The 18,772-nt window shown below is 39.6% G+C and overlaps 1 protein-coding gene across 9 annotated transcripts in view; it reads right to left on the bottom strand.

Annotated features, from left to right (window-relative positions):
• Positions 1-18,772, bottom strand: part of LOC120860498 (AT-rich interactive domain-containing protein 4B) — a 139,096-nt gene that overhangs the window by 10,777 nt on the left and 109,547 nt on the right. For all 9 annotated transcript variants that reach the window (XM_040236323.1, XM_040236327.1, XM_040236326.1 and 6 more), the window contains 3 exons: positions 13,054-13,138; positions 10,499-10,697; positions 402-1,616 (listed from right to left, as the gene is read on the bottom strand). In XM_040236323.1, the coding sequence (XP_040092257.1) occupies positions 402-1,616; positions 10,499-10,697; positions 13,054-13,138 (1,499 nt within the window). The remainder of the gene's footprint in view (positions 1-401; positions 1,617-10,498; positions 10,698-13,053; positions 13,139-18,772) is intronic.

Genomic DNA, 18,772 nt, shown 5'->3' with positions numbered 1-18,772 from the left:
AGTCCATCAATAAATCAAAATGTTAGTGAGAAACTGCATGGGACAACTGCAAAAAAAATGTTAAAGAAATATATTTAAGCTGCTCACGCCATGCAGTCAACCAGTATATAATGTTTTCAAATAGGTCTGGATTTGAGCCTGGGTGCATTTTCTATTAAATAGCACATGATCTGGTCCACTGTGAAACATCACAGGTGGCTGAAGTGAAAAAAACACTCAATTCTCAAGCTGTTAAATGCATCCCACCCTCCACTACCCAAACTACCTTTCACACTGCCACTTTCACCATGCTCACGCAAGTACTCCACGTAAACACCTCATGTTGTAATGAAGGACATGAAGCCCCTGAAACCGTCAGGGGGGAAGATCATAAACCATGATGCTGGGGCCTGTGGCCTCACCTTTCTCGGGATGCTCTGCCTCAGGCTGGTTGCTGCTGCTCGAGCTCACACTGGCATCGAAGCCCGTGGGCGAGCTGTTCCCTTCTGACTGCAGGTCCTGCAGCTCCCCAGCAACACTGTCCACTTCGATTGTGCTGTCCGTCTCACTCTTGATGCTGCGGACTTCTTCATGGTTCGGGGCCAGCGGCTCTGACACTGTTCCAGAAGGTGGCTGCCGACTGGCTTCCGTCACGGTGACTGAGGAAGGGGACTCGGGTGTCGTGGGAGGGGTATTGAGCACTGAATTGCTGCCGCTGCTCGGAAATTCCGATTTTTTGTCACTGACCTCAGCTGGCTTCTCCTCAGTGGGTTTGCCCTCTGCACCGGCCGAGGGCGGGGCGGCCAGATCGGTGTTGGGGGAGCAGCTCTCCTCCTCGGCCACAGTCTGCAGGGACCCCTCAGCCGGCCCCTCTTCTGGGGCAGGATGCGGTGGGGAGGCTGCGGCCTCAGTGTCAGAGTCTGAGAAAAGCTCCTTCAGCGTTTTTTTAGGCCACTGACCCTGAATACTTGACCAGACATCTTTTCGATCTTTTGCTCTGCTGTTCTGAAGTCTTTCATCAGAGTTATTTAGAAGTTTTATCCTTTTTTCGGCCACTTCTGAAAATCCTGAATAGAATCCAGTTGTCCGTAGAGACTTTCTTTTCTCCTCCAAACCGTTGTATTTCTTGGTCGGCGTCACCTTGGCTTTGGACTTTTCTTCTTCGTCCTCATCTGAGGAGCTATTGCTACTGTTTTCTATGCAAAGGGCTTCTTTGTTCTTGGCCTTATCCTCCTTTTTACTGGGGGAGCTGCTTTTTAAACACTCCTCGGTATTGCAGTACCTTCTCTTACCACGTTTCACTGGTGGCTTTGAAGATTTATCAGTGGTGTCCTTTTTAACATCCTTTCTCTTTTTTGTGACTTCATCTTCTTCTTCATAGTCAGTATCTTCAGATAATGCTTCCATATCTTTTCTTAAGCTTTCTGGAGATTTTGACAAAGGTTTGGCTATTACCAAATCTGCGTGGACTTTGTTTTCTTCAAGCAAAGATGAACTGTTTTGTTCCTCTTTGGATGTAAGATCATTTCTGTTGTGAGTCAAATGATCAATCTTAGATTCTTCTTTGCCATGGTTATCTAAGTCTTGAACACTTGTTTCATCCTCTTGCTCACTGTCTTCAGCAGAACTTTCAGAAGCTAGAAAAGAAAAAAAAACAATGAGTATGATAAGAATACCAGCGATGTCTTCTCTGGCCCCACTAATATAAACAAGTATTAGCTCATATGCTTATAACCACTCCAGGGTGCTAGGTTTTATCCTCATTTTAGAACTGAGGAAACTGAGCTTCAGAGAGAAGACATTCACCCCATGATGGAAATGCCATCTATCATGACTATAGTGGGAGCGAGCGACTCTACTGCATGCTTTTGCCAAAACTCAGCATACTGTAAACATGAAACTGCTGACTTTCATCATTTGTAAATTTTACCTCAATAAAGTAGATTATAAAAAAAGAAAGAATCTTCTCCAAATTTATGAGCAGAACTTAGTGGAGTCAGGATATAGTTCCAGGATGTTCAAACTCCAAAGTGTATATTCTTATAAAAGAGTAGTCTTACTTTCAATGTAGCAATGACAACTCAAAAATTTTGTAAGCAATGTATTTCTACCATAGATGCTTTAAAGAACAACACAATTAACTTTATACAAACATCAGTTCAGTTCAGTCACTCAGTCGTGTCTGACTTTTTTGCAACCCCATGGACTGCAGCATGCCAAGGCCTCCCTGTCCATCACCAACTCCCAGAGTTAAAACTCATGTCCATTGAGTCAATGATGCCATTCAACCATCTCATCCCTTCTCCCACCTTCAATCTTTTCCAGCATCAGGGTCTTCTCAAGTAAGTCAGTTCTTCGCATCAGGTGGCCAAAATATTGGAATTTCAGCTTCAGCATCAGTCCTTCCAATGAATATTCAGGACTGATTTCCTTTAGGATGGAAAGGTTGGATCTCCTTGTACTTCAAGGGACTCTCAAGAGTCTTCCCCAATACCGCAGTTCAAAAGCATCAGTTCTCCGGCACTCAGCTTTCTTTATAGTCCAACTCTCACAACCATACATGACTACTGGAAAAATCACAGCTTTGACTATATGGACCTTGTCAGCAAAGAGATGTCTCTGTTTTTTAATATGCTGTCTAGGTTTGTCATAGCTTTTCTATCAAGTAGCAAGGATCTTTTAACTTCATGTCACTGTCTGCAGTGATTTTGGAGACCAAGAAAATAAAATCTATCGGTTTCCACTTTTTCCCCATCTATTCATCATGAAGTGATGGGATCAGATCCCATGATCTTCATTTTTTGAATGCTGAGTTTTAAGCCAGCTTTTTCACTCTCCTCTTTCATGCTCAACAAGAAGCCTTTTAATTTCTCTTCACTTTCTACCATTAAGAGTGGTATTATCTGTATATTTGAGGTTGTTGATATTTCTCCCAGCAATCTTGATTCCAGCTTGTGATTCACCCAGCTTAGCATTTCACATGATGTACTCTGTTTAAAGGGCTTCCCAGGCGGCACGAGTGGTAAGGAACCTGCCTGCCAACGCAGGAAATGAGAGAGACACGGGTTCGATCCCTGGGTTGGGAAGATCCCCTGGAGGAGGGCATGGCAACCCAAAACAGTATTCTTGCCTGGAGAATGCCATGGACAGAGGAGCCTGGCAGACTACAGTCCATAGGGTCTCACAGAGTTGGACACAATTGAAATGACTTAGCATACACACTGTACAGAAGTTAAATAAGCAGGGTGACAATCTGCAGCCTTGTCATACTTCTTTCCCAATTTTGAACCAGTCTGTTGTATCATGTCCAGTTCTAACTGTTGCTTCCTGACCTGCATACAGGTTTCTCAAGAAGCAGGTCAGGTGGTCTGGTATTCTCATCTAAGAATTTTGCACAGTTTGTTGTGATCCATACAGTCAAAGACTTTAGCATAGTCAAGGAAGCAGAAGTAGATGTTTTTTTTGGACTTCCCTTGCTTTCCTTATGAGCCAATAAATGTTGGTTATTTGATCTCTAGTTCCTCTGCCTTTTCTAAACCCAGCTTGTACATTTGGAAGTTCATGTACTATTAAAGCCTAGCTTGAAGGATTTTGAATATAATCTTTATTAGCATGTGAAACAAGTACAGTAGTTGGAACATTCCATGGCATTGCCCTTCTTTGAGACTGGGATAAATACTGACCTTTTCTAATCCTGTGGCCACTGGTGAGGTTTCCAAATTTGCTGACATATTGAATGTAGCACTTTAACAGCATCATCTTTTAGGATTTGATAGTTCAGCTGGAATTTCATCTCCTCCTCCACTAGCTTTTTCCATAATAATGCTTCCTAAGGCCCACCTGACTTCACACTCCAGGATGTAGGGCTCTAGGTGAGTGATTATACCATCATGGCTAACAGGCCATTAAGACTTTTTTTTGGTACAGTTCTGGATATTGTTGCCACCTTTCTTAATCTCTTCTTCGTCTATTAGGTTCTTACCATTTCTCTCCTTTATCATGCCCATTCTTGCATGAAATGTTCCCTTGCTATTTCCAGTTTTCTTGAAGAGATCTCTAGTCATTCTCATTCAATTGTATTCCTCTATTTCTTTGCACTGATTACTGGGGAAGGCTTTCTTATCTCTCCTTGCTATTCTTTAAAACTCTGCATTCAGCTGAGTGTATCTTTCCTGTTCTCCCTTGTCTTTCACTTGTCTTCTTTTCTCAGCTATTTGTAAAGCCTCCTCAGACAACCACTTTGCTTCTTGTATTTCTTTTCTTGAGGATGGTTCTGGTCACTGCCTTCCGTACAATTGTTACAAATCTCTGTCCATAGTTCATCAGGCATTCTGTCTACAAGATCTAATCCCTTAAATCTATTCATCACCTCCACTGTATAATCACAAGGGATTTGATTTAGGGCATACCTGAAAGGCCTAGCAGTTTTCCCTACTTTCTTAAATTTAAGCCTCAATTTTGCAATAAGAAACTCATGACCAATTTAAGCTTCAATTCTGCAATAAGAAGCTCATGATCTGAGCCACAGTCAGCTCCGGGTGTCATTTTTGCTGACTGTATAGAGCTTCTCCATTTTTGGCTGCAAAGAATATAATCAATTTGATTTCGGTATTGATCATCTGGGGATGTCCATGTACAGAGTTGTCTCTTGTGTTGTTGGAAAAGGGTGTTTGCTATGACCAAAGTGTTTTCTTAACAAAACTCTGTTAGCCTTTGCCATGCGTCATTTTTTACTCCAAGACCAAACTTGTCTGTTATTCTGGGTATCTCTTGACTTCCTACTACTTTTGCATTCCAATCCCCTATGATGAAAGGGACATTTTTTGGCGGGGGGGTTGGGGGGGTGTTAGTTCTAGAAGGTCTTGTAGGTCTTCATAAATCAGTCAACTTCAGCCACTTCAGCATTCATGATTGGGGCATACACTTGATTACTGTTATGTTGAATGGTTTGCCTTGGAAACAAATTGAGATCATTCTGTCATTTTTGAGACTCCAAGTACTGCATTTCAGACTCTACTGTTCAGTATTAGGTCTACTCTATTTCTTCTAAGGGAATCTTGTCCACAGTAGTAGATATAATAGGTCATCTAAATTAAAATTGCCCACTTCTGTCCATTTTAGTTCACTGATTCCTAAGATGTCAATGTTCATTCTTGCCATCTCCTTCTTCACCACGTCCAATTGACCTTGATTCATGGACCTAACATTCTGGGTTCCTATTCCATACTGTTCTGCACAGCATTGGACTTTACTTTCACACTAGACACATCCACAACTGAGTGTCATTTCCACTTTGGCATAGCTTCTTCATTCTTTCCGGAGCTAATAATAATTGCTGTCTGCTCTTCCTTAGTAGCATATTGGACACTTTCTGATCTGGGTGGCTCATCTTCAGGTGTCATATCTTTTTGCCTTTTCATACTGTTCATGGGAAGAGTACTGGAGTGGTTTGCCATTCTCTCCTTCAGTGGACCACATTTTTTCAGAACTCTCCACTATGACCCGTCCATCTTGGATGGCCCTACACGGCATGGCTCATAGCTTCACTGAGTTACACAAGCCCCCTTACCACGGTAAGGCTGTGATCAATGAAGGAGCAAGAAATACATATAAACAGTGAAAACTAATTTACTCTCATAACAAAACACCAACAGCTCTTCTTTTCTTCCTTCCCCAGCTTCCAAAATCTTATAACTATTTCCATTCATAGTTACTATCATCATCTCTCAATAATATACTATTTGTTGACATATATAAGCAATGAGAATTCTCTTGTTGATACCTCCATCACCTTCTGCCACACTTTGTATACAAGGGGTGTTGGAAAAGCTGGACTGCTAAATGTAAATCAATGAAGTCAGAACACACCCGCACACCATACACAGAAATACACTCAAAAGAGTTTAGAGTTAAGTTTAAGACATGACACCCTAAAACTCATAGAAGAGATCACAGACAAAACATTCTCTGACATAAACTGTACTAATGTTTTCTTAGGTTCATCTCCCAAAGCAGCAGAAATAAAAGCAAAAATAAACAAATGTGACCTAATCAAATTAGTTAAGATTTTGCTACAAAGGAAATCACAACCTATGGACTGAGAGAAAATATTTGCAAACGATGCAACCAACAAGGCTTAATTTCCAAAATATACAAATTGCTCATACAACTCAACAACAAAAAAAGAACAAACAACCCAACTAAAAAATGGGCAGAAGACGTAGACCTACCTATCTCTAAAGCAGACAGACAGATGGCCAACAGGCCCATGAAAAGATGCTCAACATCACTAAGTACCAGAGAAATGCGAATCAAAACTATAATGAGGCACCAGTCAGAATGGCCATCATTAAAAAGTGTACTAATAACAAATCCTGGAGAAGGTGTGGAGAAAAGGGAACCCTCATACACTGCTGGTGGGAAAGTAAACTGGTGTAGCCACTATGAAAAAGAGTATGTAGGCACCTTAAAGAAGCTAAAAACAGAGTTTTTACTCTTTCCTGCTGTATGATCCAACAATCCCACTCCTGGGACATCTTGAGAAAACTATAATTTGAAAAGATACATGTATCCCAATGTGCACAGCAGCAGTATTTACAATAGCCAAGACATGGAAGCAACCCTAAATGGCCACTGACAGATAAATGGATAAATAAGATGTGGTACATATATACAGTGAGATACTACTCAGCCATACAAAAAAGAAGGAAACAATGCCATTTGAAGCAACATGGATGGATCTAGAGATTATCACACTAAATGAAGTTAAATCACAGAAAGACAAATAACATATACCATCACTTACATGTGGAACCTAAACTATGACACAAGTAAATTATTTTGAAAAAGAAATAGACTTGAAGACATAGAAAACAAACTTATGACTAACAAAGGGGAAAAGGAGTGGAGTGGGTGAGTTAGGGGTTTGGGATTAGCAGATACAAACTACTATATGTAAAATAAACAACGAGGTCCTGTATAGCACAGGCAATTATATTCAAAATCTTGTAATAAACCATAAAGGAAAAGAATATGAAAAAAAGACTACATATATAACTGAACCACTTTGCTATATACCAGAAACTAACACAACATTGTTAATCAACTCTACTACAATAAAAAAGAATGAAATCAGAAACAAGATATTGCACCCACTCATTTTATAACAGAATTATATGAAGCATGCAGAAAACAGAGTTCTTAAAAAGTAAAAACATTACAGCTGTCAATAAGCACTACAGTACTAAACAGTGAAAGGATTAAAAGATAAAATCAAGAAAATTTCTAGGAAACTAGAAGACGATGACAAAATCAATAATGTGTCTCTGAGAAAAGTTAACTATATTAGAATATACTGCAGAAGGCTCAATATTAATATAATGGCAGACTTCAAAAGAGAGAAAGGGAGGAGAGAAGGGTAGGGGAAAGAATATAGAAGTGTACAGGAGAAAAATCAACAAAATATTTCAAGAAAACTAGACTTTATTTTTGGGGGGCTCCAAAATCACTGCAGATGGTGATTGCAGCCATGAAATTAAAAGATGCTTCCTCCTTGGAAGAAAAGTTATGACCAACCTAGATAGCATATTCAAAAGCAGAGACATTACTTTGCTAACAAAGGTCCATCTAGTCAAGGCTATGGTTTTTCCAGTGGTCACGTATGGATGTGAGACTTGGACTGTGAAGAAGGCTGAGCGCCAAAGAATTGATGCTTTTGAACTGTGGTGTTGGAGAAGACTCTTGAGAGTCCCTTGGACTGCAAGGAGATCCAACCAGTCCATTCTAAAGGAGATCAGCCCTGGGTGTTCTTTGGAAGGAATGATGCTAAAGCTGAAACTCCAATACTTTGGCCACCTCATGTGGCGAGCTGACTCATTGGAAAAGACTCTGATGCTGGGAGGGATTGTGGGCAGGAGGAGGAGGGGACGACAGAGGATGAGACAGCTGGACAGCATCACCGACTTGATGGACATGCGTTTGGTGATGGACAGGGAGACCTGGCGTGCTGCGATTCATGGGGTTGCAAAGAGTCGGACATGACTGAGCGACTAAACTGAACTAAACTGATCCAGAACAGAAAGATACAAGTTTGTAGAATGAAGCAGCTTAGCAAGTACACATTACAATAGATGAAAATACATCCACAAAAGGGATAATCTGTGTGCAATTTGAACACATTCAAAACAAAGATTCCAGATTTCAGAGAAAGGGAAGGCAAAAAGCAAGCCATAAAACACGTCATCCACAAAGAATCAGGGACAAGAGCTCTGGATTTCACAGAAAACACTGAAGGAAAAATACAGCTGAACAATGCCAATAAAATAATTAAGGAAAAACTTCCAACCCTGCCAGACCATAAATAATGTTATCAAATATGGATAGTCTTATCTTCCCTCTTAGTCACTTGTTCTTAACATCTACTAGAGAATGGAGAATGTGTTCCATCACAGTGAGTATACCAAAGAAGATATTTTAAAAAATCAGATACCCAAAAGAAAAAAATTTTAGGGACTACTTTGAAGAGAGAGCTCTAAAAAGTTCCGAGGAAGAGAACTATGCACCAAACACAGAAGGAAACCAGTCCAGACCCGTGTGGTGCTATTTCCAAAGGAACTCACGTGACTTCCATCATCATCAGAATGCCTCTTGCTGTCAGTTAGATTCTCCCTATGTATATTAGCTTGTTTCAACCAGTTGGTGATAAGATTCCAGCTCTCTGCTCAGTCTCTTTTGTGCCATTACCTGGATCAGGCAATGACATCATCTTACCCAGCAGGAACATTTTGTTTTGACCTAACCTGAAAATTAGGAGTATATTTAGGCAGCCTAAAATCAGAACATACAGAGCACCTTATCAATAGCACTGAGCATAATTCTTTTGGTCATCCACTAAGATTATGTCAGATATTCCTGAGAGCCCTGATGTTTCCTCAGTTCAGTTCAGTCGCTCCATCGTGTCTGACTCTTTGCGACCCCATGAATCACAGCACACCAGGCCTCCCTGTCCATCACCAACTCCCGGAGTTCACTCAGATTCATGTCCATCGAGTCGGTGATACCATCCAGCCATCTCATCCTCCGTCGTCCCCTTCTCCTCCTGCCCCAATCCCTCCCAGCATCAGAGTCTTTTCCAATGAGTCAACTCTTCGCATGAGGTGGCCAAAGTACTGGAGTTTCAGCTTTAGCATCATTCCTTCCAAAGAAATCCCAGGGCTGATCTCCTTCAGAATGGACTGGTTGGATCTCCTTGCAGTCCAAGGGACTCTCAAGAGTCTTCTCCAACACCACAGTTCAAAAGCATCAATTCTTTGGCGCTCAGCCTTCTTCACAGTCCAACTCTCACATCCATACATGACCACTGGAAAAACCATAGCCTTGACGAGACGGACCTTAGTCGGCAAAGTAATATCTCTGCTTTTCAATAAGCTGTCTAGGTTGGTCATAACTTTTCTTCCAAGGAGTAAGCGTCTTTTAATTTCATGGCTGCAATCACCATCTGCAGTGATTTTGGAGCCCCAAAAAATAAAGTCTGACACTGTTTCCACTGCTTCCCCATCTATTTCCCATGAAGAGATGGGACCGGATGCCATGATCTTCGTTTTCTGAATGTTGAGCTTTAGGCCAACCTTTTCAGTCTCCACTTTCACTTTCATCAAGAGGCTTTTTAGTTCCTCTTCACTTTCCGCCATAAGGGTGGTGTCATCTGCATATCTGAGGTGATTGATATTTCTCCCGGAATCTTGATTCCAGCTTGTGCTTCTTCCAGCCCAGCATTTCTCATGATGTACTCTGCATAGAAGTTAAATAAGCAGGGTGACAATATACAGCCTTGACGTACTCCTTTTCCTATTTGGAACCAGTCTGTTGTTCCATGTCCAGTTGTAACTGCTGCTTCCTGACCTGCCTACAGATTTCTCAAGAGGCAGGTCAGGTGGTCTGGTATTCATTCCCATCTCTTGAAGAATTTTCCAGTTTATTGTGATTCACACAGTCAAAGGCTTTGGCATAGTCAATAAAGCAGAAATAGATGTTTTTCTGGAACTCTCTTGCTTTTTCGATGATCCAGCGGATGTTGGCAATTTGATCTCTGGTTCCTCGCCTTTTCTAAAACCAGCTTGTTTCCTAGAAGGCCCTAATAACATTGCCCCACTGAATTTCCTTACAGAGGTCTTTGTAGACTCACAAAGAACCTGAATATGACCTGGAAACTCTATTCAGATGAGCCTTCATTAAAGTGGAAATACTGTCTTTTTTTACATAGTTACATTTATGCTTGCCACAGTTTAAAAAAAAGTAAATAATATCCTCTTTAGGAGTATACACAGGTTTAATACAGTTGTAAAAAAAATAAAATCAATGGCTGATTTCAAGTAATAAGAGTCAACAAAGTTATGGTTCAATTAAAAAATAGAACTTGATAATGTCAATGAATTACCTTTATAGCATTTGATTTATAAAAATTAAAACAAAGACATTTAAAACAAATACTTGCATGCAACAGGATGCTCGTTATGTTTACCTTGAAGTCCATTAAGGATAGAAGTGATTTCTATGGATTTAATATGAGCTGTATCAGAGTTCTTGGCATCAGTAAGATCCAATTTGGATACCATTTCAGGAGATGGATTTGTCTGAAATGGCGGTTTTGACAAGCGCCGGAGTTTACAGTTTTTAGGAGAGTATTTTTCATCTTTGTCTTTTTCTTTGTCTAATTTATTCTAAGTTAAGGAAAAAAAGGTATCCTATGTTAGTCATAATTTATCATGAAGCATTCATTAGTAACAATGCTAAAACTCATTTTTAACTCAAAGCTATAGACTACATTACTAAAAAACATAAAAAGAATATAAAGTCCCACAAAACAGTCAGAGATGTTTTTTCAAACTTATCTAACAAATATTATAGGATGAGAAAAAAAGTTTCTAATATTTATATTTTAATAATGGAAATAAATTAGCAATCATATAGGCAATTAAGAAAAGCAAACCTCCATACTGCTAATAAGTGGTGTTACAAACTCTATAAAAATGAAATCACAATAGGCTTAAATATTCATTTTTTAAAAAAAAGACACAATTTTAATCTGGTAGTTTTAAAACCTGGAAAATTCTCAATATAAAATGAGGGTTGGGAATGATAAAATTTTAGTTATCTTCAGTTGACAACTGGAAAGAAACAAATGACTTGCTATAAAGTCAAGTCAGTGGGACATCCTTCCTGCATCGATAAATTAATGTTTCATGAAAAAATGAGAAAATTTCCCAAATTCTCTATTTATGAATAAATGGGCACGGGCTAATATATTTCCTGGAAACTTCTATAGATTGCTGAGTGACTATTTTCACAGTTCTCTCATAGATGGTACAGAGCTAGGATCATTCTAGAAACACAGAAGTTAATTCTGTTTAGGATAGTGGTTCTGTAAGTATGGACCGTGGGCCCAGAGACCTTAGCACCTCCTGGCAATTTAAGTGAAAACTCCTCGAACCAGACTCAAAGCCAGTGAATCAGAATCACTGGGGATGGGAGCCAGCAATCTGCGTGTCCCCATGTTCTCCAGGTGGCTGTGACGCACGCCTAGGTGTGAGATTCACTTCCTCAGCGCACCTGAGCTGAAGATTCTGGATGCACTGAGAAGGCTTATGTGTACCAAAGCTTAGCAATGATTAGTGCTGCTCTAATTTTCCTATTCTTGCCAGCCTTTTCATCACTTTATACCAGAGATCATAATATATCATGCAGTCTGAAGGCAGAAATAGTCTACGCCACGCAAAGTTCAAATATGGCTTTTAATGGCTGTCTTCTCAGAGTCAGATGAGATCAAGGGATGGGTATACTATTATTAAATAATTTCTAGGAAGCTTTTCCAAAATTCACATGCCTCTTCCCTTATGACCAACAATTTTAAATGCCTGGGAGGGACCTAGAACTAAACTGAGACATAAATAAGTATTTAGAAAAAATTCCCCAAGTAATATTCTAATATTGCTTCTCCTACCCCTACCCTATCCTCTACCTGAGAAATACAACTCCTAAAATTTGCTCCGTGCAAGGAAACAGGCTGTTTACTGCCACACACACAAAATTCTTCTAGTAGCTTAGGAGCAATAGCATGATTTCCACACTTTCCAATAAAGACCAAGAGTGTCCTGAGTTGTAGCTACTGAGTTGTCAAACCAAAACTTTAAAAATATGAACCCAGTTTCATCATGAGAAAAGAGTAATAATTTTAGGGGAAAAATTTTGTACGTAGGGCCACGAAGGTATCATTTAGCCAGAAAGTAAATAGCGCCTCACTTTTAAAATGAAAATTGAATTTCAGGAGGACTATTAAACACTTCAATTATATATACCATTCAAAGTTGTAAAAAGCCATTAAGAGATAAAAGGCATTCTAAAACCTAGTTAATGGTCTGCTTTCTAATAAAACATTAAAAAGATTTAATCTTAGAATGAACAAGACTAATCCCATCATATATAAAACTAACATTAATTTCCATACAAGTGCATTATTAACAGATTCCCCATGGTATCTATGCAGTGTGTGCCTCTTGGGGTCTTGTGAACACATTCTAAAGCACTATCTATAGTGACAGAAAGATGATGAAGAACAAAAGAGCTGCAGCTAGGCTCTCCTGTGCCTTCAGGCACCTTCTTTTCTTCCTCTGAATGGTTTACAGCTATTACAGTAACCCCAGAGTTCCCAGCTACACACTACTTCATGGCTCCTAGTTGGAGACCAGAGGTGCATGAAACAGTTGAAATGGGTAAGTGAAATCTTGGGTGAGTGGACTTATACAATGTTGGAACTAAAAAAGCCTCAAAGATCACTTAATACTGTTTTCAAAATGCCTTTCCATAAGCTGACAATATTAACTGTACCCAAATTTAGTATTTGATAAACTGGCTATTTCAAGAGAGTATTTCCAACTATACTAACACACACACACACAGAGTCACACACACAGAGACACACACATACACAGAGTCTCTCTCTCTCTCAACTCACTCCGGAGGAAAGGTTCCTTAATTAAGAGCTATAATATACAGCAAAATATATTTTGCTTTTATTACCTTTATTTTCTTGCGATGTTTTATCTTGGGCACATTTTTATCAGCAGGTCTTACTATTTTATCTGCTTTAATCCATTCATCATACCTAAAATCAAAGGAAATTAATGTTAATATACAAACACATACTACAGAAGGAACTATGCCATATTAAAGAGAACCTCATAAATAGAATCATAATATTGTAAAACCTTGGGGGCCACTAAGTTCAACTTTCTGGTTTAAGGAACAAAGCTACCGAGGCTCAGAGAGAGATGTAGTGGCCTGTCCCAGGACACACTTTCAGCTGCTGGCTGAGCCAAGGCTCAGCTAGGTCTCTGGATTCCTGGAACAGCACTACTTCCTCTGTTACACCAAAGAGAAACCAAAACTATACAATAACCATTAAGAGCACTTACAGTATTTCCTATACGTTTTTTGGTTTACTTTGTTCTTTTCTTAAGCAGCAAGTAGTTCATTTTTCCCTAAACATATCAGGAAGCTAAGGGGAAGCATGACTGCCAAGTTTTCAGGCTCTGGAGTTGCTTCCTACGTATACAGATGGCTGAGTCAACAGTTGTGATGGGTTCTCCACTCGGTGCTGCCTGTCTGAGGGAGTTCACAGGGCACAAGTTACTACTGACTGCAATAAATCTATTTGTTTAAGGGGGGGAAAAAGTTTAATTTTGTAACAAATGCAGCTAGAAAGAAGAAACATTAAAAATAAACCTCTTTTTATGTTTCAAAATCACATACATTTATTCTGGAAAATGGAAAACTGATTGATATTTTTAACTCGAGAACATGAAAAACTGAAAATGCACTTTTAAATTAAAATCTCCTCATTAATAGAGGCATTAAGTGAAGTAAGAAAGACCCTGAGTCAGGAAGTCAATGATTTAGGTCATTACCTTAGTAGTAAATTATATTCTTGCTCTAGAGTAGGCCTATACGCATACATGCTAAGTCCCTTCAATCGTGTCCAACTCTTTTTGACACAATGGACTGTAGCCCACCAGGCTCCAATGTCCATAGGATTCTCCAGGCAAGAACACTGGAGTGGGTTGCTTTGCCCTCCTCCAGGGGATCTTCCCGACCCAGGGATCAAACCCATGTCTATTGCATCTCCTGCACTGGCAGGCAGGTTCTTTACCACTAGCGCCACCTGGGAAGGCCCAGAATAGGTCTAGCAAGTCTCTATAAGGACTCCCAGGCAGAGCTAGACTGCTGGTGCAAACTATGGCCTGCAGCAGCACTGACAGCTCAACCCCACAAGGGCTAGGCTGGTGTCTGCTGGAAGCTGGTGAGGGCCACAGTGATAATTAGGATGAGCAAAGGATGGAATGAGTTCTAGAAAAGTCTGTACATAATCCCTGCTGACTAGCTATGTGGTCAAGACATTCTCAACCTCAGACTTCAGTTTATTCGGTATAAAACAAATATTATTCTTCTAGTAAAAACATTCCTCTGGTATGTATACTGGCACACTAGCACCTACCTGTATATTTACATATTTTAAATTTCCTCATTAATGCTAAAAACTGCATTATGCTTGAGAAGAAAGCAATTTAGCTCCTAACAATATTAGACAGTGAAAGCAAAGAATAAATGGAAAATACCTCCACCCTCTGCAAAGTTGGATGTGAACTTCTAGAAGTTGCTCTTAGTAGAATATAGTTATGGAAATTAATGCTATGCACTTTAGAAAAAACACAACACACTGTTTTCTTGTGAGAAAAAATAGTTCATGATGGTTACACATACCATCAACATAAGCTAAACAAAGATATAATAGTATTTTAACCTGTGCTGTGATTCATGGGGTCGCAAAGAGTCGGACACAACTGAGTGGCTGAACTGAACTGAACCAAAGATTCTGTTGTTTAGTTAATTTTGTAATACGAGGTATTTTGACAACCAATAAGTGTACTACTAATTTGACTTGTATTTTTGACATGAATTATATGTCAAGTTCGGATAAAATTCAAATTAGGATAAAACAGCAGCTTTCAGTGTAAGAATATTACCAAGACACTGTACCCTTGTATATTTTATATGGAGCACCAAATACATCAAACAAGCAAGAAACAGTCACTGTCTTCATAGTTACAATGTGCACTGTGAAAATGATTTCTTTACGACTTAGAGGTACAGTACATTGCCTAAAATTTCTTAGGAACAAGACAGGAGGAACCTATACATAAATAAAATAATGGTTACTCCATATGGCACAGGCTGATGCTTGCTACCCTAAGCACCACTAGAGTACAGATGCTATATGGTAAACATCTTCTCCTCTACGGATGGTATCAGAGGACTGGTTATCTTGAGTAATGAATATGGGGGTGGAGTGGAAGCAATGTTGAGTCAGGAAGAAAGCTAGAGAAAGGTTCTGGAATTAGAGGAAACAAACTACACATGCTTCTAAAATATCTGAATAGTAGTCATTAAACCCTATGGTCTTAACTAAACTGTGTAACATTCATTTTTTAAGTTACTGATCATTCTGCATGGTTTTAGGAGATTCTTTGAGAAATTCTTTAGATGTGTTTCCTACTAGAGTAATTATATGGGTCCGTCTAGTCAAGGTTTTTCCAGTGCTCATGTATGGATGTGAGAGTTGGACTGTGAAGAAAGCTGAGCGCTGAAGAATTGATGCTTTTGAACTGTGGTGTTGGAGATAACTCTTGAGAGTCCCTTGGACTGCAAGGAGATCCAACCAGTCCATTCTAAAGGAGGTTGGTCCTGGGTGTTCTTTGGAAGGAATGATGAAAAGCTGAAACTCCAGTACTTTGGCCACCTCATGCGGAGAGTTGACTCATTGGAAAAGACTCTGATGCTGTGAAGGATTGGGGGCAGGAGGAGAAGGGGACAAGAGGATGAGATGGCTGGATGGCATCACCAACTCAATGGATGTTTGAGTGAACTCCGGGAGTTGGTGACGGACAGGGAGGCCTGGCGTGCTGCGATTCATGGGGTCGCAAAGAGTCGGACACGACTGAGCGACTGAACTGAACTAATATGGTTCCATAAGTATTAGCTAATATTATATGACTCCCTTATTATTTGCCCCCTTCTATTCCATTTTCTTCATGCTTTCTGTTTAGGCATTCCTTTGTTCTAATACTATTCCTTTAGGTCTTGTCTTTTCTCAGTCAGATTTTGGAGAAGGAGGTGGCAGCCCACTCCAGTACTCTTGCCTGGAGAATTCCATGGAGAGAGGAGCCTGGTGGGCTACAGTCCATGGCATTGCATAGAGTCACCTGACTGTGCAACTTTCACTTTTCAGTCAGATTTATGCTCTTTTCATAAAATGTAATAATAATAATATTGTTAGTGTTATTATGATTTATATCCTTCAGAACTAGAACACACCTTAAAAAATCTATCAATAAATTTATTTCACAGATTAAGAAACTCAAACCATGGAACTGAACTGACTGTTCAAACTACAGGCTTGCCAAAAAGTACTATGTGAAGAATCTGAGAAGAATGGGCAATGGGCCTGTTAAACAGTGCGACACTAGAATGAGAAAACGTGCCAGGTCCTATTCCGATCAAGTATACAGAAGAGTCCAGACCAGCAACTACAAAGCCTCCTTAGGAATGTCAAGTGGGAATGAGCCCGTGAGGAGGGGGCCGGGTGACCACAGCGTGTGAGAACTCTGGTTAGGGCGGCTTCTTCACATTACAAATGCCCTTGCCCACACAGAGACTGAGAAAAGTGACAGTGAGAAGTCGCTGCATCATATCCAACTCTCTGTGACCCCATGGACTGTACAGTCCACGGAATTCTCTAGGCCAGAATACTGGAGTGAGTAACCGTTCTCTTCTCCAGGGGATCTTCCCAACCCAGGTCTCCCGCGTTACAGGCACATTCTTTACCATCTGAGCCGCCAGGGAGCCCAAGAGTACTGGAGGGGTGGCCTACCCCTTCTCCAGCAGATCCTCCTGACCCAGGAATCAAACTGGGGTCTCCTGCACTGCAGGCAGATTCTTTACCAGCTGAGCTACCAGGGAAGCCCTGAGGTTGAGACCACCAATGTAAACATTAACAGACAAACCTTTCAGAATGTAATGAGGTTCTAAATATCACCTCAGTTGCCTGACTAATCTTACAAAGGAAAAAAAATGACCAGAAAATAAACTGATGTCATAACTAATCACTGTATTTTAAATATAAAGAAATGTTCTTGCCTGTTATATAATTACTCACTAGAGTATTATTCAAGAGTTCTATATTCTTTACAGAATACTTTCAAAGAACACAAAGGAGAGCAAAAGAAATTGACGCGGAGAAAAAAGCAAACTGATATACCCCAAAATTACTACTGACATTATGAATTTTTATTTTACTAGTGTTTGTTAATTTAAATAAAGGAGGTAATAATCATGGATTAAGATCTCTGATTCCCTATAAAATACCAAGAATAAAGACTTGAGTAAAATAAAGAGAATTAAGATCAGAACTACAAAAAAAGCTGTCATTGAATCTGTTTATTCTCTATCAACTTAAAACTTTTTACATAGTATATTTAATATTTATTAAAAAGAGATTGCAACATATTTACTTTAGGCATAAGTAAATAGTCCAAGAAGATAGAATATGGGAAAATTAGTTCAAGTTTAAATATCTTGCATAAAAAAATGAAATTATGGGGAGGTGGCAAAGAGCAGAAAATTGTAGCTTTAAAAAAAAGACCATAAAACCTGTCTCAATTCCTCCTCAGGGTACCATACCAAGTAGGATATTCATTCATCCTTCAAAATAACCTCTTTATGAGGTAGATGAACTTAGAACCTATTATACAGAGTGAAGTAAGTCAGAAAGAGAAAGATAAATATCATATTCTAACGCATATATATGGAATCTAGAGAAATGGTTCTGAAGAATTTATTTACAGGGCAGCAATGGAGAAACAGACATAGAGAACAGACTTATGGACGTGGGAGAGGGGAGGAGAGGGTGAGATGTATGGAAAGAGTAACATGGAAACTTACATTACCATATGTAAAATAGACAACCAACGGGAATTTGCTGTATGGCTCAGGAAACTCAAACAGGAGCTCTGTATCAACCTAGAGGGGTGGGATGGGGAGGGAGATGGGAGGGAGGTTCAAAAGGGAGGGGATATGTGTATACCTATGACTGACTCATATTGAGGTTTGACAGAAGACAATAAAACTCCATAAAGCAAATATACTTCAATTTAAAAATAAAAAGAATAACCTCTTTAAAGAAAACAGGAATTTTAAAAATTAAGTCAAATATAAATTTTCTGGTTTTAAGATGCTTTCCTCCTCCTCTCAAACATTCCCAAATAAATGAACGTTCTTTCATCCCTCAGCCATAGTGGTCGTCCTGTCCCAGTGGCTCTCCAGTACTCCTGATTCTGCTTTAAATACCACAAAGGGAATCAAGATATTAGAATGCATGTTCCGATGCGGACTCTCAACTGTGAATGAAGAACACTATTAACAGCTATTCAGGGCAATAGGTATTCCAAGAAACCACTTCATTGCTAAATACCTAGATTTTCCCCCAAGGACAGCAGGCCTGTTGCTGTCAGCTATCATGTTTTGTGATAATGCAGCTTGAAAGCTAGTAAAGAAATTGAAGCTAAGCAGTTGGCCTATGAACAAAATGACTTGCAACTTTAATTCAAGCATCAGAGTTTTATAAGAATGTCTGAGGAAAACCAGGTACTCTAGATTATTAAAAACTGCACCGACTAGATGCATG

Source organism: Oryx dammah, unplaced genomic scaffold (assembly GCF_014754425.2).
Source record: "Oryx dammah isolate SB20612 unplaced genomic scaffold, SCBI_Odam_1.1 HiC_scaffold_11077, whole genome shotgun sequence".
Lineage (NCBI taxonomy): Eukaryota > Metazoa > Chordata > Mammalia > Artiodactyla > Bovidae > Oryx > Oryx dammah.
The sequence above is the reverse complement of the archived record's forward strand: the minus strand, read 5'-3'. Positions and strand labels throughout refer to the sequence as shown.